General features: G+C 34.0%; 1 protein-coding gene across 3 annotated transcripts in view; it reads right to left on the bottom strand.

Annotated features, from left to right (window-relative positions):
- The window catches only part of DCX-EMAP (Doublecortin-domain-containing echinoderm-microtubule-associated protein), a 1,094,074-nt gene that overhangs the window by 62,860 nt on the left and 1,004,266 nt on the right, over positions 1 to 26,948 (bottom strand). For all 3 annotated transcript variants that reach the window (XM_072521390.1, XM_072521389.1, XM_072521391.1), the window contains one exon: positions 22,261 to 22,356. In XM_072521390.1, coding sequence (XP_072377491.1) covers positions 22,261 to 22,356 — 96 coding nt within the window. The remainder of the gene's footprint in view (positions 1 to 22,260; positions 22,357 to 26,948) is intronic.

Genomic DNA, 26,948 nt, shown 5'->3' with positions numbered 1-26,948 from the left:
AAAGTTACCAGCATTTAATTGCAAAGCGGTCTTCTTAGGTGAAAAATATTTTAGTAAACAATTCTTATAATTTAGCTTTAAATTGGCATTTCTCAATCTGTATAATACCTCGTTAGGTATTTCAGATACTCATCAAAGATTTTGGACATAATATATCACCAAGATATACTAGACATGTTTTCTAGGTAAGTCCTCTTAAAACCATCTCTATCAGAGGTTCTGGAGCATTACAAAGACCAACTGGTAGAACCTGGAACATGTAGAGATCAAATCCAGTTAAAAAAGCTGTTTTTTTGTCAATTATCATTTAATTATCTACTTACTATACGTTTTTTAAATCTTGGGTCGAAAATCATTTAGCAGGTGATAAACTGTTTAGTGTATGTTTTAATCTATAATGATTGATAATTCTATGACTTTATTTCTTCAAGACTCTAAGAGTTATTCCACAGTGTCATCAGACGTTTAATTAAAATCTAATAAATTAGTGTCCTGATTGCATCGCTTAATCTGAACTTTGTATTTTTATTGACCAGGAGTTCGAATACACTTCCTAAACTCTACACGCGCTGAAAATACAATGGCATTACTAGAGTCTTTAATGGGTCAATAGGCCTAGATCAGACTCTACCCTCTCCAAGGAAACTCTGAGTCAAAGTGAAGTTGGTGTGTATGTTCGCTACAACAAAGTGTTTTAATTTATACCAAAATGTAAGAAAGCACAATCCTTTCATTTTCTCGATATTTTCCGTTTTTAAAATTTCGAATTCACCTACTTCTGATAGTAGATCATCACTCGACCTAGTCGATAGGTATTTTCTTTCTATTTATTGGTAGCTTGAATACTCGACCATCAAGACCTTTGGGGTAGATACCTGTGGTAATGGATATTGACATCCTTCACAGCTACATATTCAAATTTATTAATACTTACTCATAAAAATAACGCAATTCTCTAACTGTAATATGAGAAATCGCCACAATCAACACACGCTCTAACCAGTATCTGCCTTATATATGGTGCAATATGCACTCAGGAGATTGTGCGTATCCGAGGCAATCCTTCGTGGCTGTGGAGCTAGGTGTGGGCCATATTATGGTGCTCAGTACTTGCCACAGTGACATGGCTCCAAACAAATTCAACTATGACCAGTTCAGCTGCCACCTACATCTGTGATTTACTAGTTCTAACCTGGAATATCCCATCTTTTATATCCTATCTCTTCCTTTTTAAGACTATCAAGCCAGGTTGGTGGACCATTTTAACTACCCAGCTACCTTGGATCGACTAAGGACCGTGTTTTATGGTCAGCCACATCAAAATGACACAATACTGAATTAATTAACTTGTTACAAAAATATTCTATTTTTATAAATTAAAGGTGGTATAGTCGGACCAGCTCTTTAAGATTTGGTTTAAATCCAATATATACCCGGAGAGTGGGGTGGGTAAAATGTTATGGCCCAATTTTATCGGATAATGCCGCGTATCAGACCATTAGCCATAACCCAGCGGAAGTGTTGTTGTCACCTATCTATGGTTGTCACCTGTCAAGAACTACACTTTATGTTTATAGTTTAAATTTTTATTCAATAGTGAAGTTAATTGTAAGAATGCTTAGAGCAAATAATATGGATTATTACAATGATTTGAATAACCCCAGCTTATATATATATATATATATATATATATATATATATATATATATATATATATATATATATATATATATATATATATATATATATATATATATATATACCTTAGGTGTACACTACTTTATCAACGGTAAGTTTCTAACTTAATATTATATCACACCGTTTGTACTTTGTGGTAATTTATTCCTACTAAGTTTCTAACACTAACTTAACTAAATTAAATAAACCTTGTAATCTATACCCCTAATTAGTAACTAAATATCTAACTTTACTTGTGATCTAACTTAATCTAATTATACTTTAAACTACTAATTATAATTTAAGGTTACTTTTATTTCAGATATCAATAGTTTTAATTATCTAAACGTCTGCTGGAAGAGAAGGTTATTATAAATACATCAGTTGTATGTAACCACAGATAAACTATTTGAATATGTGACTAGTATTATCCCAAATATGATAAGGTAGACAAGATGGTTGCAGGGAAGGTAAAATGGTTAATTCTCACCAAGTTTATTGTTTACTTTCCTTCTTAGGGTCTATAGCTTGGTCTTCTTTATATCCAATAACCCTACAGTTACATATCAGCTTCTTGACGTTGTAGATCCAAACGATGAACAGCTTATATGGAAGCCAATAAAAAGTAAACACCAGATAGAAGATTTGAAGGAGGAGAAGAATATAAAATAAAAGTATAAGGTCTGAAAGTAAAAGAATAGTCTTAGAAAGTGTTTAAGTTGTGATTGATGGAATAATAGGTCTTAGATAGGACTTACCGTTGATGTAAGGTGACCTAAATGTAAAATAATTCTCAATCAAGAATTTAATCCGCTATAAGCGCCTATTTTACAAATAGAATTGATTCCTGATCCTGTTGAGGTGAAATTGAGTTTTAAATCCAGAAATTTCCTGTATATTCAGTACCCTTGGCATATGTAAACCCAAAAATCTCAACTTTTTTCCTCAAAAAACCCACAAATCCAACTTTTAAACGAACTGATGACAAGATATCCTGTCTCCAACCTATTAGGACCAACAATTCAAAGTACAACTTTTAGTTCCATGAACCAATAAATTGATCTTTAGAAGTTGATGTCAAATAACCTGTAAGAAGAGGCTAAATGTCATGTCACTCAAGATAAGCATACCCTGCCATTAACCTAACATGTGACAGTTTTCATAAAGAAAACATTTGATAAGAAAACAATAACCTAAAGAAGAACAATTTGAAAGATACATGAAGATACTACCAGAAGAAAAATTAATTAATATTAAGCAATAACCTAAATTAACTATAACTAAGTAAGTTTTTATAAAATAAATTCAAAGCCAATTTATTGTCTATTTTATTTCTAGTTTCATTGACCACATAAGGAAAATAAACAAAGGAAATATTAAACCTGTAACAACTCTCCCCTAACTACAAAAAAGGTTTTCCTCAAGAAAACCGTAATGGAGCCATTAAAATAATTAAAATTTGTATAAATATAAGATCATTAATGCTATTCTAAGTCTGAATCGTCAGTTTTATCGGCATCTGGCGGGTGACTTTTTAAATCTTTCGCATGCCATACTCCTAAGTTTCGTCCTTTATCATCTTTCAGTTCATAGGACCATGGAGATAGGATCCTGGTAATGTGATAAGGTCCTTCAAATTTTGGGGCCAATCCCGATGTTATTCCTTGAGCTTTATTTGACAAGGTGTATACTAGTTTCCAGACTAGTTGGTTGAGTGTGAACTTATCATCTCTTCTTCTAAGATTATAGCGAGTCCGACTCTTCTTAAAAGCAGTTTGAATTCGTTCAGCTACATCCTGAAATACCTCCAGAAGTGCTTTTGATCGAGATAAGGGGTCGTAGATATCGTCGAGAATTTCCAAGGCTGTGTTGTCTGAACCTCGAAGGTTTAGCTCTCTGGAAAACATAATAAAATTTGGGGTCATTTGGGTGACCTCATGGCGGCCAGACCGCATAGCACAAGCAACCTTTTGCAAGTATGTATCCCAAAGGCGATGGTTCTTTTCCACATAGGCACTCAACATGGTCTTGAGTACTCGATGATATCTCTCAATAGTGTTTCCCTGAGGGGAATAGTTTGAAAGGTAACGTTTTTCTACACCATACTTGTTCAAAATCGTATTGACCTGATGACTATGAAACTGTTTCCCATTGTCCATAATAATCTTTTCAGGTACCCCAAATAGTAGAAATACGTTATCTTCTATATGTTCTGCGATTTTTGAAGAGGTGGCGTTTCGAAGAGGAAAGAACAAAACAAATTTGCTAAATACATCACAGACCGTGAATATGAAGGTGTATCCTGCTGACGAACGGGGAAGAGGTCCAACTAGATCTAAGCTCAAAATTTGCCAAGGACGTGAGGTAGTCGGAGTCATACTTAGCATCAGCCCTCGTGGTGCTTTCTGTTCGGGTTTAGTTTTGAGGCAAGTTTCACAGCGACGAATATAACGAGCAATATCTGCTTTCATTTTTGGCCAATAATATTTTTGATTTATCCTACCCAAGGTTTTATATACACCCTGATGTCCACAAGTGACGGGTGCATGATAATTATGAATGAGGCAAGTGCGATTTTCTTTGGGAATTACTATTTTCCATTCTTGAACTCGACTGATGAGGTTCGGATACGGAACCTTGGATAGTTTATAAAGTTGTTCATTCTCAATTCTCCAATCGGGATATTTATCTGGAGTCTTCTTTATTTTTCTTTGTTGACGGATGTACCAAGAATCTTTTATCGGAGGATTAGACGGAGTGGTTTGTATGGTTTCGACGCAAGGAACTGATCGGGAAAGAGAGTCTGGTACTACATGTTCTGCTCCTTTCCTATGTATAATCTCAAAATCATACTGTTGTAGATGTACTGCCCATCTCGCTACACGACCGGCCTGGTCCTTAAAGTTGTACAGCCATTTGAGGCTGTAATGATCGGTAATTACCTGAAATCGCGTTCCTTCCACATAGGGTCTGAATTTCTCTACGGCATGCAATACCGCTAGGCATTCCTTTTCGGTGGTTGTATACCTACGTTCTGCCTTACTAAGAGATCGGCTTAGGTAGGCGATTTCTTTCTCTCCGTCCTCGAATTTCTGAGATAATGTTGCTCCGATACCATAATCACTCGCATCTGCTTGGATTATAAAGGGCAGATCGAAATTAGGACAGGTAAGTATTGGAGCTGATATTAGATGTTCTTTGATTTTCTGTAAGGCAGCCGTGCATGAATCGTCCCAACAAAATTTAACATTTTTATGAAGTAACGCTGTCAACGGGGCGATAAGGGTGGCGAAATTCGGTATAAAGCGACGATACCAGGATGCCAGTCCAATAACTCTACGAACCTCTGAGGTGGTTTGGGGGTTTGGAATGCCAACAATTGCCTCAACCTTTTCTGGGTCCACAAGTAAACCAGATTCATTAACTACATATCCCAAATATTTAAGTTCTGGTTTACAAAAATGGCATTTCTCTCGATTGAGCGTCAAACCCGCATCTTTAAGTTTCCGAAAAACTTTAGCCAGTACATCCAGGTGTTGTTCAAAGGTTAGAGTACAAATGATAATGTCGTCTAGATAGACGAATACGAATTGTTCCAGTTCATATCCTATGACATGATCAATAAATCGTTGCCACGTCGCGGGGGCTGAATGTAGCCCAAAAGGCATTCTCTTAAATTGAAATAGTCCTCGCGTGGGGACAACAAAAGCCGTTAGAGGTCTGCTAGCCTTAGCCACTTTTATCTGCCAATAAGCTGACTTGATATCTAGTGTCGAAAGATATCTTGCATCCCTTAATTTGTCCAGGGTGGATGAGACAAAAGGTATAGGATATGCGTCCTTCTCACTAACTTCGTGAAGTTTTTTGTAATTGACACAAAATCGGTAGGATCCATCAGGTTTTCTGACCAAAACAATAGGAAAAGCCCAAGGGGAAGTCGATGGTTCTATTATGTCTTCTTTTAACATCTTATCTAGTTCAGTATTCACATGTTTTTGCAAAGCCGGTGAAAGAGGGTAATGTCTTTGTTTTATAGGTTGAGCAGTGGTTCTTATCTCATGTTCGACTAAATCAGTACATCCTATTTTACTACCCATTGCACGGAAAGTGGTCTCGATCAATTCGTCCAAATGCATCTTTTGTGTCGTAGATAGACGCTCGACGGAATGGATGGCCATTATGTGATTTAGTGGTAAATCATTGTCTGTCCGAAAAGACCATTGTCCGGAGTATAAGTCAGGAACGATGTTCATGGAAATCCAAAAATCTATGCCCAGGATAGCGGTGTGTGGAAGGCTAGGTACCACCATTACTTCCATAATTTTCACCCTATCTTGTAGTTGGATGGGTATAGTGATGAAACCAAGAATAGGACACCTTACACCGTTGGCGACAGTACATTCCCTAGGTTGTCCCGAAGGTTTCAGTGTACACACTCTTTTGAGTCGTTCCCAACCAAGACTACCGATAACTGTCTTAGAACATCCACTGTCCAACAAAGCTAAAAATTGATTACCTAAAATCGTGATGGACAAATAAGGTCGAGTGTCATGCTTTGCATGAGCTAATACAAAATCTAGTAGTACGGACATAGAAGAAATTTTGGAAGTCGGATTTTCAATAGCTGATCCCGACCGACTTACTGTGGACCGGCCCGGAAGTTTTTTGTGCAGGTAGGACAATTCTTTACCATTACTTCGGCATAACCACACTTAAAGCAGAATTTTTTACGCGGATCAGGACAATTTCGGAATTTATGCGTATCTTTGTGACAGTTCCAACACTGTGGTTGTCGGCTAGTAGTGGTGGAGTGAGAAGTAGAAGAAGAGGTAGGAGGGTCTCCTAAAGTACTGGTCCTACTATCAGTGTGGTCGGAAAAGTTTCCTTGTTGGCCAGTGCTTCCTAAGGAGGTCCGTATCGCGGAGATATGTGGTGGTTGAGATGGACGATGGTATGCCAGTTCCGGTTCAAGTAAGTTTCTGTAGGAGGTAGAAGGTGGGGTGAAATTCTTCACTCTTTCTTCTGTCTCCTCAACGGCTCTACATAACCGTATTAACTCGTGAACTGTCTTAACCTGATGGAGGGCTAATTGACTCTGGATGTATGGTAAAAGGTTTCTTCGTAAGATGTTTACTCGGTACTCTTCGGATGGCTGACGGTCTAATCGGCGAAATAAGTTCTCCACTGCGGTTATGTAAGTCAGAACTTTCTCTTGGCTACCTTGAGTCCTACGGCGAATTTCGTCCCATAAACTGTACTCGTAGTCATATGGTCTAAACGCATCCCGTAACTGAGTCACTAGGTCATCCCAAGAATGAAAATTTCCTGTCCTGAACCAATACAACGCCTCTTTTTCGAAGAGTTCCGGGGCAGATAGAAGAAGTTGGGCTTTACTTATGCCACGTGAGAGCCGGAGTTCTTCAACTCGTTCCAAAAATTCGTTAACGCTAGAACGCCCGTTGAATCTGAGATTCCATCGATAAATGAGTGGATTTGAAGAATATGTCCCCTCTCCGTAACCAGGTATAGAAGTAGTGTTAGGTCCCAGACGAAGGTTACCAAACTGCGGGGCAAGGGATCCTGCGGTATCCACAAATCTACGGGAACAACTAGGTTCTTCTAGCGTTGTCATATTACGGGGATATTCCATTTCATCAATAGCCACTATCCGTGAAATATCAGAAGTGAAGTGAACTTTGGAATTGGATGAACTAGGAAGCTCCTCGTGTGTTTTGTTTAGTCCTCGTGGAAAAGGTGCTCGGGCTGAATCCAGGTACGAACTAGATTGCCTAGTCAAAAATTTGCTCGTATATGGAGGAGGGTGGTTTAAATTGTCCTCCGGATGGTCCACAATGTCTCCTATGATGTTTAGGCTTCTTGATATATTGGGTAAACCTGGGGGGTTCAAGGTATCTAGAAGGGATTCTTCGGTTTCCCTACTAACCACTGGATTCCGTTGACCATTTGGTTCTGTTCCGATAGCGGCAGCCGGATCCTCACGTGAGAGTAGATATCGGTTTATCTCTCGTGTTACATCACCACGGTTTCTTCGCATTGGACTAACCATTTCATATGCCATATTTAAGTTGGTAAATAATTGGTTACATTGCGTAGTAAGTTTGCATCGTTCTTGCTCATTTTCACGGTTATCGCCTTTAAACCTTTCCAATCGATGAGATAAGTGTATCAGTCGTGTACATATTGTACGAAAATCATTTTCATAGTTATCTGGATCAATTTCATATCATTTCAGCTACAGTTTTTCGAACTTACAACTAACAACAAAAAGAATGGTACTATCTAAATACCGAATAAAGTGTCTATTTCTATAATAATTTAAAGTTCACAAAAAAATTATATAACAAATGAAAGAGTATACACAAAAATATAGTCATGTAAACACACAATTTCCCCTCCTTCCAGGAAGGAAAGAAATTTAAAAGAAAGTCACTCCTAAAATGTGAAACTTTTTTTTTTTCTTTGTTACAAAAAAAAATTAATTTTTTTATAAATAATATAAAGATTTAATTAGAAAGTTCTATATAAATAAATATGATAATTTTGTTGTGTTGATGTTTTGTATATATGTTTATTATATATTAAGGTGTAGGTAGGTTTAAGTACAATATAGCACTAGTATTATTATTTTATTTATTTATTTTTTTATAATAACCTTCCGTTTTCTAACTACAAAATGTAAACCACAAAAAAATAACAATAGAAAAGCCTTTAAACCACGTAGGGCGCCACTGTTACAAAAATATTCTATTTTTATAAATTGAAGGTGGTATAGTCGGACCAGCTCTTTAAGATTTGGTTTAAATCCAATATATACCCGGAGAGTGGGGTGGGTAAAATGTTATGGCCCAATTTTATCGGATAATGCCGCGTATCAGACCATTAGCCATAACCCAGCGGAGGTGTTGTTGTCACCTATCTATGGTTGTCACCTGTCAAGAACTACACGTTATGTTTATAGTTTAAATTTTTATTCAATAGTGAAGTTAATTGTAAGAATGCTTAGAGCAAATAATATGGATTATTACAATGATTTGAATAACCCCAGCGTATATATATATATATATATATTGAATTTGAAATTTCCGCGGGAGCTATATGTGGTTTCAGTTGTTTTCCGGGTTTGACTCCGCGTTAAATATTTTTGGTTTTTAGAAAAACCATTGTTTTGACGACGTTTCGGCAAGGTCACACTTGCCATTGTCAAGTCAGATTCTGCTTCGTCTTGATGTTACAGGCGAACTGGCGAAGTTCGCCTGTAACATCAAGACGAAGCAGAATCTGACTTGACAATGGCAAGTGTGACCTTGCCGAAACGTCGTCAAAACAATGGTTTTTCTAAAAACCAAAAATATTTAACGCGGAGTCAAACCCGGAAAACAACTGAAACCATATATATATATATATATATATATATATATATATATATATTATATATATATATATATATATATATATATATATATATATATATATATATTATATATATATATATATATATATATATATATATATATATATATATATATATATATATATATATATATACCTTAGGTGTACACTACTTTATCAACGGTAAGATTCTAACTTAATATTATATCACACCGTTTGTACTTTGTGGTAATTTATTCCTACTAAGTTTCTAACACTAACTTAATTAAATTAAATAAACCTTGTAATCTATACCCCTAATTAGTAACTAAATATCTAACTTTACTTGTGATCTAACTTAATCTAATTATACTTTAAACTACTAATTATAATTTAAGGTTACTTTTATTTCAGATATCAATAGTTTCAATTATCTAAACGTCTGCTGGAAGAGAAGGTTATTATAAATACATCAGTTGTATGTAACCACAGATAAACTATTTGAATATGTGACTAGTATTATCCCAAATATGATAAGGTAGACAAGATGGTTGCAGGGAAGGTAAAATGGTTAATTCTCACCAAGTTTATTGTTTACTTTCCTTCTTAGGGTCTATAGCTTGGTCTTCTTTATATCCAATAACCCTACAGCTACATATCAGCTTCTTGACGTTGTAGATCCAAACGATGAACAGCTTATATGGAAGCCAATAAAAAGTAAACACCAGATAGAAGATTTGAAGGAGGAGAAGAATATAAAATAAAAGTATAAGGTCTGAAAGTAAAAGAATAGTCTTAGAAAGTGTTTAAGTTGTGATTGATGGAATAATAGGTCTTAGATAGGACTTACCGTTGATGTAAGGTGACCTTAATGTAAAATAATTCTCAATCAAGAATTAAATCCAAAAATTTCCTGTATATTCAGTACCCTTGGCACATGTGAACCCAAAAATCTCAACTTTTTTCCTCAAAAAAAAAAAAACAACTTAAAAAACCCACAAATCCAACTTTTAAACGAACTGATGACAAGATATCCTGTCTCCAACCTATTAGGACCAACAATTCAAAGTACAACTTTTAGTTCCACGAACCAATAAATTGATCTTTAGAAGTTGATGTCAAATAACCTGTAAGAAGAGGCTAAATGTCATGTCACTCAAGATAAGCATACCCTGCCATTAACCTAACATGTGACAGTTTTGATAAAGAAAACATTTGATAAGAAAACAATAATCTAAAGAAGAACAATTTGAAAGATACATGAAGATACTACCAGAAGAAAAATTAATTAATATTAAGCAATAACCTAAATTAACTATAACTAAGTAAGTTTTTATAAAATAAATTCAAAGCCAATTTATTGTCCATTTTATTTCTAGTTTCATTGACCACATAAGGAAAATAAACAAAGGAAATATTAAACCTGTAACAAACTAAGTGTAGCATTTCGAAATTCCTTGGTATATATTGAGATCCCCTCGTATAAGTCAAAACACCGAAAAATATTTTCAATCCTCTTTGCGTCGCCGAGTTGATATAAGCACATTTTATAGTTTGTTTATATTTCATGGACGCGTATTTCTTTAGTATTTTCTTTTGATCGAAGCCGCTTAATATTCTGCGTTTCAAATAAATATTCCCGTTTAGTGTTTTATTTATACCAAGTTAGGCGAATGATTTTTAAAAATTTACTCACTCTCGATAAGGCTGGCCGCTATTAAAGGCGTGTTTATTTTTATTGGAGTCCGAATTTTTTTTCAAATTCGTAATCTTTTCTTTTTCCATTTTTGTCATATAAATATAGTATAAAGTGACAGTAGCAGTTAAATGTGTGGTATTGAGCAGTCAATAATTATAGTTTAAGTTCTTTTGGAATGTTGGCCATTGTGAGCAGATATGTTTAATTTAGTCGGCAAAAACCAGCTAATTTGTTAAAAAAAGGTGATTTATACTCAAAGTAATGTGTCAGTTAAAGTAAGAGTAATCACTGGTTTTTGTTGTATGCCATCTCTCATCGTGAGATATTTGTAAAACAGCGTTCCCAACAAATTTGGAAAATACCCACATGTTCCAGATTTTAAAGAAGTGCTCTTTGCGTCCAGTGTGACAACTTTCAACCTCATATTTTGCTCTGTCCTAATTAAGAAGCCGTTTCAACACAATTTGCAGTGTGATATACAGTTTTTGTTCGTGTGGCAGAGATTCTAAGTCCAGTTCCTACCTCCAGAAATTTTAGTTAGTCTAGTTGTAGTGCAATCCAGGTAACTTTTGTGTTTGATTCTTAAAGTAAATATAAACAATTTTTAATAATAGTTGCTTTCATAACAATTTAAATTATAATAATTAAAATTGTAGATCTTAGGGTGTGGTCTAGGTCTAGCTGTCATATTATTTGTTCTGTTTTAAGATTTAGAATTAACATATGACAACTAGCTTTATCATTTTTGACATCTAATAAATATCTAATCATATTTGAGCTTTGTTTTGTTTTTAGAAAAAGGTTAACCTCTATACACAGTTTTACTTAAAAATATATTTTGTCATTTGTAATAATTTATTTCTGCTACAAATTATAGCCCAGTAACATTTGTAAGTTTTGTAGTATCTCTAACTTGTAAACGGATGTTGTAAATGGATAGGACATAGTAAGTGTTTCTCTTTATTATTTTTGTATTTACCTTTGTGACTATTAGTGTAGTATTGTTGTACTATTTTGTACTAACTTTGTAACTATTTGTGATGAGACAGGAATAAATGTTTAATTCTTTTCCCTAAATCATTTTATTTATTTATTTAAAAAAAGTTCCTAACCTCTCTTTTGTGCTTTTTAGGACGTAAGAACCTTTTCTTTCATCCAGCAGGAAGTTTCCTCAAAGCGGCGTCCATTTTATATAGCTAGAGGTCCTTCTTATTGTTTTGTTTGCCCATTTGTCTAGAAGATTCATGTAAGTACCCCTTTGTTTCATTTTTGTAGTTGCCCAATCCAATCCAATCCCATTGTTTCATTCACTTATCCACGACCCAGTTTCTCCAAATAAACCCTGAGCGCCGTTTGCAACAGTTTCGTTTATTTTGTTTGTCCCATCTCTAGCCCTGTAATTTCTGTCACCAATTTTTAATCCCCATAATAATACCCTATGTGGTAGGCAAAAATATTCGTTATAATTTGACGGCCAACGTGGTTGGCATGTTTTAGATTCTGAATAATTTTACAAGTAGTCTTAACGAAGTAAGATAGATTTCTTTTCCCCTAGCCATTTTTTTTTCAACTTTTCCCTAGTTTTCTTTGAGTTATATGAAACCCCTCTTTCGGATAGTCCCCCGACTGTCTCAAAAACAGTGTTTGTTTATTTATTGTATATTAACATATGTATTGTTGTATATTAATATGATATGTATTGTTGTTTTTTTGATTTAATGTACTGTAGAAATGTTTGTATAAAAACAATTGTAGATTTAATGTTTTGATAATGAAAGCAAATATTTTGAGATAAAATAAATAATACCGTTATTGTTGCATTTATTTTTAATTGATTTGACAGGCTTTAAAGAATAATCAGTTTTTGTAATTTTGTTTGTTCGGCCATTTTGAATAAATGTGTGTATTGTTTGAGTGGCTTTTGTTTGAGCTGTATAGTTGCGTAGTTGTGCAGTTGTGTTTTCCCCTTTGTCCTTTTGTTTTCTACTAACCAATCTTTGACGGTGTTTTTTATGCCACGGGTTAGTTGGAAATTTTATTCCACTTTGTTTTGTTCTAGTCCATCTTTGACGGTGTTTTTTATGCCACGGGTTAGTTGGAGATTGTGAACGAGAAGTAGAGACTGTGTTTTTTGTGTTTCCTTTCTTGTATCTGAATGACCACAAGTGTAATACTTGTGATTAGAGGTGCTGTTTAGTTTCATCAAGCAGCAGTCTCATTTAGTTTTCGGAAAGAGAACTGGTTTATTTTGTGTCATTTTGAGTAGCTCACTCAAATGTCAAGTTTTCAATATTATTAGTAGTTTTGTCTCGCCCTGTATGTGTAGTTTGTTGAGTCTGTTGTTTTGAATCATATTTTAGTTACATTGCGTGTATTATATTACGTGTATTTGCTTTCACACAATTTTTGTTAAATCAAGTCCACCCCAAGTAACTGCTACTAATTTCCAATTTTTCCCAAGTTCTTAATTTCCATTTTCTTTTAGTTTAGTCTTCGTAAAATTACATAGAAATATTCTCGTCGTATTTTTAATTCTGTAAGCCAAATAATACGTATTTGGTATTTTGAATGTGAATGATATTAGTCTGTTTATGTAATTCGTCTAAAATAGACATCCCATATGTGAGAAATGAATTTTGATTCGTTTATGAAATAATTTATTTCGTATGTAAACGTTGGCTTTCCTTTAAAGTGTATATATAATTATTGAGTTTTTAAATCAGCTGAGAAATTGTGATGACCCAATTCCGTACGAAAATATAGGTCAAATATTTTCGTGAGAGATTTGTAAAAAGTTATTTTCATCATAGCACGGGTAATGTGATGAAAGTTTTAATACGGGTACTTCGTGAAATTTTCCCGAAAAAGAAAATGTTTTCTGTTTTTGCAATCTGTGTTTTTCCGTGTTTGTTTTTTTGTGTTACAAGTAGAAGGAAATAATGATACGACTTCGTTTGCCCATGGCTAAGGCCGATTTGTTAGTGACATAGCGCGGAAGTATTTTTACGTTTCTTCTGTCTGTTAGTTCCGTGTCTTTGTGTGGTCAGATATTGTAGTAGAGGTATGTTAATGGTACTGGAATGTATTAGTTTGTGGTTTGATTATTGTTTTTTTGAAATGGCATGTAGGACGTAAAGGCACGTGACCAGGATTTGCGTATCCTTGGATATTTCTGTTTGATATAAGACTGCGTATCAGCATTCCTCTCCGTGAGTTTTCAATGTTGTGGTCTTCTAATATAGTTTATTAGAGCAAATAGAATGGTTAAGCCTTTCTAAGTGTTGATGTAAGACTATTGGCTAAATCTCAGTAGCATTCCTATGTGTTGTGGTGTTTGTAATGTGGTGTTCATGATTTGGCAGAAGCGGAAGTACAAACACTTGCATTGTCCATTGTGACGCTTTGATATGCTGAGGTGAAAGTACCTGCCCGCCGCTAATCGTGAAAATATTTTGTATGTCGACTGTGAGACTACGCTTGTGAAACATCTGACGTAGTTCTAGTACTGTTGTTAAATGACCCACTAAGAATTCAAAGTCTTATATTGTTGTGACCTGTTCGAGTTTTGCTGAAGGATGGTAAAAATTTTTTTGTGATTTGTATGACGAATATGTTGGATTCAATTATCATCCGTATGATGGGGTCTATTTCTTGACGGTGTTCTTTTATTCCCTTCCCAAACTATGTGTTTGACCTTATTAGTTGTCACGAGAGGAACGGCTAGGACGATGAGTTTTGGATTCATCCGCCAGGTAACCTGATGAGTTTCTAAGGAAGATAAGCATTAGTTTTCGCCTTGTGTATATATACTCACGATCCAGATTCTCCAAATAAACCCTGAGCGCCGTTCGCAACAGTTTCGTTTATTTTGCTTGCCCTATCTCTAGCCCCGTAATTTCTGTCCCCAATTTTCAACCCCCATAATAATTCCCTATGTGGTAGGCAAAAATATTCGTTACACAAGTTGTTGCGTAGCGCAACCTAAAATTATGGTCCAAATGACGAGCACCCTTTTTTCAGAACAAACAACTACTTTTGGTTTTAAGTCGAAGTGTACCCGAGAATGCACGATAGATGTCGTTTATATGCTTTGCACAGAATTGCGAGATTATCACGTACACACCCTTCTCAACTTTATTAGAAAAAACGTCAGTCATTGTCATTGTCATATTTGTTATTAAAAATAATTCGCTCATTTTTCACCACAGAATGTTTGTATCATAGTGCAAAATAAAGTTTTTCAATTCGTAAGTGATCGCCAACGTAAGGTAACACATTTTAATTATTTATTATCACTCGAACCAGATCGAAGGTACTGCCCTAACAGGCAGGGAGCAACATTTCAGTAGGAGAAATAAAATCCCCCGGTGTTCTACATGTTCCTAACGAGCCGGATACAGCAGATTTTCCCGTTTATTTAAAGCTGGAAGCTGGATTTTCATTGATTATAGCATGAGGGCGATCATCTCTCGTTTCTGCAAAGGCGTTTTCACGCAGTAATCTCAAGATTTTCTCACACTATTCGTAAAAAACATCACTCGTTTCCTCATTTCTTCGCAAAGAAAAGACATAGTTTTTATTTTCTCGTATACACACATTGGAGTTTTGGCGGTTCCAGGATCCAAGGTTGTTCTATTGGCGCCGGGCGGCCGGTATATCGACATCGATACCATAGAATAACCAAACACACAGTTTTTCTCTGTCGATACTTGCAAGGGATAAGGAGTTTATGTGTGGTCGCTGTTGGACGTAATGTGCGGTTTGGTCATTTATTGTAACTTTTACGAATTGTTTTTTGCATCGTCGCATGTCATTTTATTTTTATATTTTAGATTCGCAGTGATTATAAGTAGATTTGTATGGTAATATTATTTAGTTCATGATACTAAGTATCTCTTGTTATATTTAAAATTTGTATTATTTTTTCTCACGTTCAAAATGACTGATGTTGCAAAAATTATAAAATTAAGAAAGCATACTAAAGCTTGTATTACTAGAATTCAAACATTTGTCTCAAAAAACCAAAATGTAGTTTTAGATTGCGGTCAATATATTGCACGCAAAAATGTATTAAATGAAACTTATCGCGAGTATCTCAACCTACAAAAGGAACTTGAATTAGAAGATTTTGATACATATTCTTTAGATAGGGACATAGTTAAAGAACAGTATTATAATTTAGATTCATATTTGCACGAGAAAATCACGTAATTACCTGCAAAACCAGTGCAAACTGAACCTATTGTAACAAATGTAACACCATCTGTTAGCACAATTCAAAATGTACAGTTGCCAGAATTAAAAATACCTTTTTTCTCGGGCAAAATCTCAGAATGGCCCAGCTTTTTTGAAGTTTTCACCAAATTAATAACAAATGATAAACAGTTATCTAATACTCAAAAACTTATTTATCTCAAATCAGTGTTAAGGAATGAACCGTTAAAGTTAATTGACAATCTAGAAATAATTGATTCCAATTTTGAAATTGCAATACAAAATTTATGCAATAGATTTGAAAATAAATATTTAATAGTAAACAGTCATTTGAACAGTAATTAAATGCTCCACTCATTACAAAACCCAATGCACATGCTCTAAGTGATTTCTTAACTCAAATTAAAAGCCATCTCGCCGCCTTAGAAAACCTCAACATCTCGAATCAACTCACTGATTTAATTTTCATCAATCTCTTTACTCAAAAATTAGACTATAATACTAAAAGATCATTTGAAACCGAGCGTAATATAAACAAACTCCCAAGTTTAATGGAGTTCCTTGAATTTATTGAAAGAAAATGCAAAATTCTCGAAAATCTTGTTCCTGAGTACTCTCATTCTCCGAAACAAAAACAACCTTCTCGTTTTACTTCTCTTAACACAGTATAAATAATTTGCAGTATAGTAGTAATAATCAGTATTTTAAATATTTCTTATGTTAAAATAACTCTCATAAAATATACACTTGCCAGGAATTCTTAAATATGTCTGAAGATGAGCGTTTTCAAACGGTCAAGGCAAAGAAAGCGTGTCTAAACTGCTTGGCTAGTGGTCATTTAGCAAGCTCATGTACCTCTGCGTCAAATTGCGCCACATGTAACAGGAGACATCACACATTGCTCCACTTCTCTAACGCTTCTACTCATAACTCAAATAGTTCTCGTTTCATTTCAAGAACAAATCAAGATTCTCGTAGTCTACCCACTAGAAACACTCACTTCCAAAACACTGATATATGCATGATACTCCAAATTCTCATACTCACTCTAATGTATCTCGTAATCCCAATACTCAAAGCGAAACTTGAAGTTCTCCTGCAATCCCACGAATAGCAAATCAATATCAGTCCAATGATGTCTACCGAGCATCATCTCTCTATACACTCTCAGGCAAAAAGGAGGTTCTACTCCAAACAGCATGTGTTACAATTTATGATTCTCATAATAATCCCGTTAAGGTTCACAGACTCAGCTAGTCAGCTTTCGTTTATTACTGAGGAATTAGCAAGTCGCTTGAAATGTATTCCTTTCACAAAAGTCTTCAAATTTCTGGGATATCCCAAATCTGTTCGACGTCGAATAAAATGGTGGATTTAAATATTGTCTCAAATGTTAATCCCACAAATTATTTTACACTCTCTTGTGCGATTCTCCCAACCATCACTTGTAAGCACCCTCAAATTACATTGGATTTTAATGCTCTCAAAATTCCACCAAACATTCACCTAGCTGATCCAGAATTTTGTATTCCTGCCGAAGTTCAAATGCTGCTTGGAGCAGATGTTTATTTCGACTTACTTACTTACGGGTTAATAAAATTAGGCCCTAATCTTCCTACTTTAATACTCATCTCGGATATCTTGTAGGTGGAAATGTACCTCAATCCTCTGGGTCAATTGACTCATATTCCACACTTAACATTCAAGAAAGTACTCAACCTTGAAATGAAGTATCCTTGTTCGTTCAAACTTAAAATACCGATTCACTCGTACGGTCGTTTTGGGAAATAGAAGAAATCTTGTCTTCTACTTGTACTCCAAAAATCCTAACTCCTTCGGAGCAACAGGCCGAAGACATTTTTAAATCGTCACTTAAAATATTATCATCTGGTAGATTCCAAGTAGATCTCCCTTTCAAATCTCCCAACGAATATAAAAAACTGGGCGAATCGTTTTTCCTCGCAAAGAAGCGATTCCTAAACCTCGAACAGAAACTGATCACGTCAGATCAATTATACGCACAGTATAAACAATTTATTCATGAATATATTGCACTTGGACATTGCAGATATGTGCCTCTCTCCACTCGAAATATTCACTCTGATTTAAAATACTTTATTCCTCACCATTGCGTCTTAAAGGATAGCGTAACAAATTAGTTACGTGTTGTCTTTGATGGCAGTATGAAAACTACCTCAAATCTAAGTCTTAATGACATAATGCTTCCTGGTTATACGGTACAACGTGAATTATTCGATATCTTGATAAATTTTAGATTATTTAAATACTGTATTGTAGCAGATCTACGTCATATGTACAGACAAATTTGAGTAAATCCCGAACAGGTCTTTCTGTTGAACATCTCATGGCGTGATTCACCTCAAGAGGATTTGAAATGTTTTCAACTCGAAACTGTTATTTATGGATTAAATAACTCCGGTTTTCTCAACACTAGATGTCTTAAGGCATTAGCTCAAAAACATTCTGACAAATTTCGCTTGGCTAGTGATGCACTTTTAAATTGCTGTTATATCGATGATGTGCTGTATGGCTGTAACGATTTTGAAACACTCTTCGAAATTCATCGTCAATTAACCGAATGTTTAAACCTCGCTCGGTTCTCGCTTCATTAATGGTATGCAAACTCACCTGAATTTCTCGCAGGTATTTCTCGTATCTCTAATGAAGCTAGTTATGTAATCAATCCTGAAAATCACACGAACAAAATTCTCGGCCTATGTTGGAATTCTCACTCCGATCATTTTTCAGTTCTTGTGCCAAAGATTGCCGTTAAGGATACCTATACAAAAAGAGAAGTTCTCTCTTTAATTGCTTCCATTTATGACCCTATCGGATGGATTAACCCTGTAGTGGTATCTGCCAAATTAATTATGAGAAAGATTTGGTTAGAAAGGAAGAATTGGGATGACCATCTCAGTCCAAATTTGCTTACAGAATTAAATCTATTTTTAAAACACTTCCTCACGTCTCCAATCTCAAGATTCCTAGGTTGCTGCAAAATTCTAGCAATGTAACAAGTACTCAAATACATGGGTTTTCGGATGCAAGTCTTAGCGCGTATGGTGCTTGCGTTTATTTAAGAACATCACATGGAAATGGCTTTATTTAAGGGTTTTTATAAAATATACCCATTTACAAAGATTAACCTCTTTTTTTTTTCTTTTAGTCCTGTAACAGTTGTGACTCTTCCTCGATTAGAACTCCTAGGAGTATTATTACTCTCTAATCTTGTTACGAAGATTCTTTCTCTCTTGATTCCATCCCAATCTCAGATAAATTCTGTCAATTTATGGACAGATTCCGAAATCGTCCTCGCATGGATTAATTCACACCCTTCTCGTTGGTCTACCTTTGTAGCCAATAGAGTAACTCAAATTCAAGAACTCACCTCCAACCATACATGGAGACATGTACGATCGAAAGACAATCCTGCGGATATATTATCTCGTGGTGCTACACCCTTGCAGTTGCTTGATTGTGATTTTTGGTTTAATGGTCCTCAATTTTTGTCAGATCCACACTTTGATTTCAACCTCTTTGTATATAATGGTCCTTCGAGTATTAATGTTGATGAACTGCCCGAACTACTCAAAAGTATATGATGCCCTCTGCAAATTTTCATGTTTCACTCGACTTCAGAGAGCTTTTGCATACTGCCTTCGTTTTATTCACAATGTAAGAGCTAAGTCTCATAGACGTACAGGTCCTCTCACTCCACATGAACTCTCTAGTTTTGAGTTAGTGATTATTAAATTGACCCAGTCTCATTTCTTCAGTTCGGAAATCCAATTTTTAATGGATAATCGTCTGCTTAACGATAAGTCTATTCGTAAATTGAATCCCTTTCTAGATTCGTCTCAAATGATACGAGTAGGCGGTCGTCTTCTCCTTTCAGATGTTCCTTATAATCAGAAATTTCCTCTACTGTTACCATCAAAAACACATATTGTTAATTTATTACTTACCCGAGAACATCGAAGACTTCTACATTCTGGCCCTCAAAATACACTGTCCAATGTTAGATTGAAATTCTGGCCTCTTCATGGTCTTCGACAAATCAAACGTATAATACAAAATTGTCTCACTTGTTACCGTTTTAACGCACAAGTCGCTTCCCAAATCATGGCTAATCTCCCGAGGGAAAGAGTTCAAATTGCGCGTCCATTTATAAACGTTGGAGTTGATTTTGGTGGTCCATTTCCAATCAAGACCTCTAAACTCAAGAGAGCTCCACTTACTAAGGCCTATATGGCAGTGTTCGTATGTTTAGCTACTCGCGCCGTGCATGTGAAATTAATTTCCAGTCTTTCTACTGAAGCGTTCTTATTGACTCTGAAAAGGTTTATCGCCCGAAGGGGTAATCCGAGTATTATTTTCAGCGATAATGGCACAAACTTTCTAGGTGCGAAAAATCAATTGAAAGAACTTTATGAGTTGCTTCTCAAAGGTGATACCTCTGAATCTATTCGCTACTTCATGTCAAATTCAATGCAAGTTTATCCCTCCACGCTCACCACACCACGGTGGTATTTGGGAAGCTGCCATAAAGAGCTTCAAATATCATCTCGTAAGAATAATGGGTAACTCCAATTTTACTTTCGAAGAACTATCCACTGTTTTTTCGCAGATTGAAGCAGTGCTCAATTCACGTCCTATCTGCGCGCTCTTAGATGACCCGTCCGATTTTTCCTTTCTTACTCCCGGACACTTCCTTATTGGATCTAACTTAATGTCTTATCCTGAATCAGATCTCTCTGATATTCAAGAAAATAAATTGTCTTCGTGGAATAAATGCACAAGAATTCAGCAGCATATGTGGAAGGTTTGGACCCGCGATTATCTTTAGGCTTCAAAATAGACCTAAATGGTTCCCTCCTCAGGTAGGCCTAAAGCCTGGTGATCTCGTCTTGCTTAAGGAAGAAAACTCGTCTCCTCTTAAATGGCCTATAGCACGGGTAGTTGAGACATAACCGGGAAAGGACAACAAGGTAAGAGTTGTTAAGGTCAGAACTCCTGAAGTTCTGACGTTCTGGTTATACGTTCGCTCTATTGTTAAACTGTGTCCTCTTCCTATGACTTACCTTCAAGAATTTTAATAGTTTGTTAGTTTAGTTATACCTTTCTTCAAATTGTACATACATATTTTTTTTTGATGCGTTCACATCAAGGGGGGATGCGTAGCGCAACCTAAAATTATGGTCCAAATGACGAGCACCCTTTTTTTCAGAACAAACAACTACTTTTGGTTTTAAGTCGAGTTGTACCCGAGAATGCACGATAGATGTCGCTTATATGCTTTACACAGAATTGCGAGATTATCACGTACACACACATTCCCTTCTCAACTTTATTAGAAAAAACATCAGTCATTGTCATTGTCATATTTGTTATTAAAAATAATTCGTTCATTTTTCACCACAGAATGTGTTTGTATCATAGTGCAAAATAAAGTTTTTCAATTCGTAAGTGTTTTTAAGTGTAATCCGAGAATTGTGATCGCCAACGTAAGGTAACACATTTTAATTATTTATTATCACTCGAACCAGATCGAAGGTACTGCCCTAACAGGCAGGGAGCAACATTTCAGGAGGAGAAATAAAATCCCCCGGTGTTCTACACAAGTGGTGTCTTGGCTAGTGACTCTTCCCCGATCTACTAAATCAAAAGTTCCATATAACAATAATCTATCAAAAATCGTTCGATTCGAAATTGAAACGTCAAAAGTAAAATAAAAAATGTAATTTTGATTACAATTATGGTTTATTTACTTATACAATATCCAAGGTACCTACTGTAAATTACGTTTTTTATTATGACAACCACTCCTCGTTATTTTCCCATTCTGCGAAGGACCGCATATCTCAGGACATAATATCCACTATTGTTGAGTCTAGGTATCAGCTCATCCATGACGATATTCCAAAAGAGAAAGATAGAACTCGTCTGTGGACAGTTTCTGGCTACCTGTGCTGATACTGTATCCCCCAGTATAACACATGGCTTCTCAGCATGCCGTCTATCCGTCTGAACTTTATTTTTTTTTTTTTTTTTTTTTTTTTTGTGGATCCGTCTGAACTTGGTTGGTATATTCCTTTTATGGTTTATTAAAAATTTGTTCGAAGTCGGCAATTATCATAGCTATTCGGACTTTAGAGACGGCTGCTCTGAAAAGTATTTGATGTACATCCGTACCATTCTCTTAAGTTGTGCAGCCATGGTAATCGACGCTTCCTTCCGAAATAGAAAAAATAAAAACTTACCAGCTGTTAAGAATCCAACCGTTGAGTTATGAGTAAACCATTTAACATCTTTTACTGCAATTGGACTTTTTTCTGGCGATAAAGTTTTTACATCCCCTAAAAAATATTTTAATATTTAAACTTACATATTATTTGATATATGTATATATACAGTGAGAGGAGAGTCTTACTCCACCCTGTTAAATAGTTTATTTTAAAGATAAAACAAAATCGCTCTGACATGTCGATTTTTAAACTTGTTCTATATATTATGACAATTGATTTATGAGGATTACAAGTTTTAACAAACTTAAATAAAATATTTTGAAAAACATGTCACTTCTGGTTATACCGGAAGTGAATAACAACTTTAGCATTTTAAATGAAACACCGTATATATGATTAAATTATTAGATTCTGCGAAGATTATAGACAAAATTTGTATAAGGTACCACAGGTCAAAACTTTATATTTTTTAATTATCTATTTGCAAGTATTTTTACAGATAGAGACAATTTTTTCATAGTTAATATCTTATCCGTTATCGAACGTAATGTGTTGAAAACCTTTGCACACAAAGAGTGAGTAAAGTTTTTTAAGGAATCTGTATCTAAATCGAATTTCTTAATAAAGGGTGTTCACAAATGATACGCTATTTCTTTATACTTCAACCAGAGTAGGTCAATAATTGTAAAAAGAACTCCCTGCATTTTATAATTTAATTGAAAAAAGAAATTAATTGACTTTCAAATATCATAACGGTTCCCGATAACTAGAGTTAATACTTTTGGAGATGTATTTTTTTAATAGTTACACTGCATGTCTACAATCTATTCTGTACAGAGAGTAATAAGTAAATAGTTTGTAAGTAAATTAAACTAAGTTAGGTACCATCCAGTGACGGTTCTCCAAGTATTATTGCGCTAGGTCTTCTGGCCATACTCTCTTCAGTCTTCTTTCGGTTGGGAGATAATAATTGTGGTTTAATCGTAAAGGTAAGATATTTCTTGTTTTATTTTAGCAGGCTGAGTATGAAAATGTCATAACTATCATTATTTCTGGTTCCTAGTATTTTACAAAGTGATAAAAATAGCTCGCTTGGAATAAAACATTGAAGATTACGAAAATTTACTTTTAATACTTGGGAAATGTGACAGTTATTACTAGAATATGTGCTTTATTTGATAAAAGATATCGAGACCGACCACGACCTACCCGTCTCACCGTAAAGAGATTACTTAAAAATTTAACACATTCTGGTTGTTTTCAACAAAATGTTAAAAAAGTGAAGCCTAATGTTGATAATAATACTCATATAATGGACTACCTAAGTCTTATGTCACAATGGGCGGGGTCTAGAAGACCTTTCCAAACAAATCTGTTTTACGTATATTCCTCCAATAAGAAGTTGGAAATGTTGATTTTTTAAATATTTTAAAGAATAAATAAGTAAGGACTTTTGGTTCAGAACATTTATTCTGTGTGATTGGTTTTATTTGTTATTCGTGAATTTATAAGGTAAGAATATCAAAGTATTAAGATATTTACTGTCAAAGTTCATATTTTGAAATAATAACAAAACTATAATAATAATATATATATATATATATAATAATTAAAACTTTAATTATTTTGTTCTTTATTTCAAGGTATTTTGTTGTTGCTTTTATCAGGGTTATTTTAATGTAAATCAATAGATCATTGAATTTATTTATGAAGTTAAAAAATATTTAAATTAATGTTTTATTCTTTTTAGGTGTCAGTAATTTTACCCTTTAAAAGAGTAAAGATATTCGATTTCTACTAGTTTACGTAGTGAATAAGGACTTTTAGTTGTAATATAACAGTCTGTGAAAACCTTTCTATTAAATTGCCATAGTGAGCGTTATTATACCTATTATATATTATATAGTAAAAAAATTTAATATACCAAATTCAAATGCAATCAATATCAAAGATTAATATTAAGATAAATTTTAATAGCAAAAATTGATTATTTTTTCTATATTTTCTAATTTTTGATCAACCGAAATAACTGGCTGGTCCATTGTATGTGTTCCACTTTTTTAGACAGTCCGAACTTGTTTTTTTACGAAGTTAAAAAGCTACTTTTTGACAGTCTAGTTACTTTTTGACAGACTAGAAGTGGCTGGAAATTACTATACAACCAAGCACACGTACTTATAGCCAATATTAATAGTAAATAAACTAAATAGTAAATAAAATAGAACTGTACGAATTACCGACAATCAATATTTATTTATTTGCACTATATAATAAATATTTATGTTAGATTATAACAACTGAAATATATTTTTTAAATATACAGGGTGGTCCTTAAGTAATTGTACAAAAGGAAACCGTATATTCTGCACTTTAAAAATATTACGATTTAAGCCAAATTGCTTTAATAAAATGTTTATATTCAGAAAGACACAGGGTGTTAAAGTGGAAATTAAATTTTTTTTTTCGCTATAACTTTCATGTTTGTGAATATTTATGTATAAAAATTTACAACTAGGTACTTTTAAATATGAAGAATTATAATTTTACGCATACTTTGATGTAGCTGATAGAGGGCGAAACTATGCCACATATGTGGCATAAATTTGCACTTAACTTTTTTGCTTTTTAAGTTATTGGTATTTGTGATAAAAAATATTAAAGATACATTATTTTTGCTGCATAATTCTGATTTAACGCAATTACTCCAGGCAACGAAGGAAACATAGACAACATCAATACTTATGAATTTTGGTATGAAATACCTTTAACTTAAGTTAATCGTTAACGAAATATTAAATGAAATAAATATATCAGCAGGATAATTAATAATAGGATTTGAGGAAATAACAGAATAATAGAATTTTACATCAAACATTTTACGTTTTATAATAAATTAAAGTCATAATCAAAACATTTTATTTACAAACCAAATTAAGATATAGTTAAACTAAATATCATTAAACTTTTTGTCAAAGTAATTGCTCGATATGTCCACTATTTTCTTTAATTCATTTGTCAATACATTCTATAAAAGATCGTCTCATATTAAATAGCATCATTGGTTCTAAAGAAACTGCTGCAGTATTTATTATAAGTAGTAATAATAGTAGTAGCAAAAAGTATAAGTAGTATAATAAGTATACTTTTGGGATTTTTATGAATTAAATAATTATATCAATATCCCACCACAAACAAATTATATTATATTAAAATAATTTAGTAAATTATGTTTGCTAGTAGCGCCACCTGCTAACGTATCAACATTATACAGACCCGTCAAAGTGAGACTAAATATTAAGTTATTAATAAAATATAAATTTTATATTTTGATCGTTAATTTGATAGTAAATTTAATTATTATATAAAATAAATAAAGTGTTTAAAAATAAAATTTGATTATATTATGAAAGGAATTTATTAAAAACTAACGTTAAAAAATATATGATGACTAAAAACGAATTGATAGAGAGTAGTAAATCGATGTGAAGACCGATATTTCGTGAAGCTACTCGTGACTTCGTCTCGTAGCGCTTCTTCCGTGAAGCCCGCCTCAGCATTTTACAATAAAGAAAAAGTAATACAACGCCAGTATAGAAATTTATAAAAGCGATAGAGAAAAAAATTGTAAACATGATGACGGCCAACGTCTGAATACGGACACGGCACCTAAAGAAGAAGATAGAAGTTTCTCTCCAATAAGATATTTAGCAGCCATAACAAAGCATTTTGTGAAGTTACATGTTCAATCACAAATTAACCCCTTAATTTGTAATCTCACATAATTCTTAACTTCTTAATCTATTATAGTTTCACCGTGTATAAGTGACATTGTAAAACCATATCGTATAATATTTTAATAATTAGTTCATTTACCTACAACTAAATAAATTGCCGAATAATATATTTTCTAATTGAACTTCCTAAGTGTCGCAATTAAGGCGTAGATTAAATTGTAGGGTAAGCAAAGTTTGTTGATATGGTATGATAGGAAGCAATAACCTCTGTGCTGAGGTATGAATTATTTGTGAGATTATAAATTGGGGATTTAAGCTCATGTGAGCGCAGTCTACTGCAGAGGAGATGAAGAAACGAAAAAGACTTTAAAGGATTTTATTAAAAATTCGTACAAGTCTTCGACAAAAACTAGAGAAGTAGAAATTAGAATGGGAAAACTTCATCATTTATTGGAAGACGACGAAACCGATGAAGATATACAAGAAGATTTAAAAGAAGAGGTACAAAAAATTGATGCTTTAATAATGGAAATAACTGTGGAAAATGAACAGGATACACTAGAAGAAGGTGAAATAGAAAGATTTTATGCAATGAGAAGAAGGGTGCGGTCGATCATAAAAGAAAATAAGAGATTAGAGGCGGAAGGATGCAAGAAAGACAAAATAATATTACCCCAAGTAAAGTTATCCTGTTTTGAGGGAAGGTATGAATCCTGGGTAACATTCTATGATATTTTTAAACGTTTGATACATGAGAATAACCAACTATCAAATGTAGAAAAAATGCAGCATCTGAAGACAAGCCTCCGAGGAGAAGCAAGTAGAATAATACAACATTTAAATACAACAGAAGCAAACTACAGTGCTGCCTGGAAAATGTTGCAAGATCGGTACGATAATCCAAGGATGAATCTATTCATATTAATAGACAAGATACTTCAGGCTGCGGAGATAAAAGAAACGTCAGCA

This window comes from Diabrotica undecimpunctata, chromosome 2 (assembly GCF_040954645.1).
Source record: "Diabrotica undecimpunctata isolate CICGRU chromosome 2, icDiaUnde3, whole genome shotgun sequence".
NCBI classification, from domain to species: Eukaryota; Metazoa; Arthropoda; class Insecta; order Coleoptera; family Chrysomelidae; genus Diabrotica; species Diabrotica undecimpunctata.
This window is presented reverse-complemented; position numbering and strand designations above follow the sequence as displayed.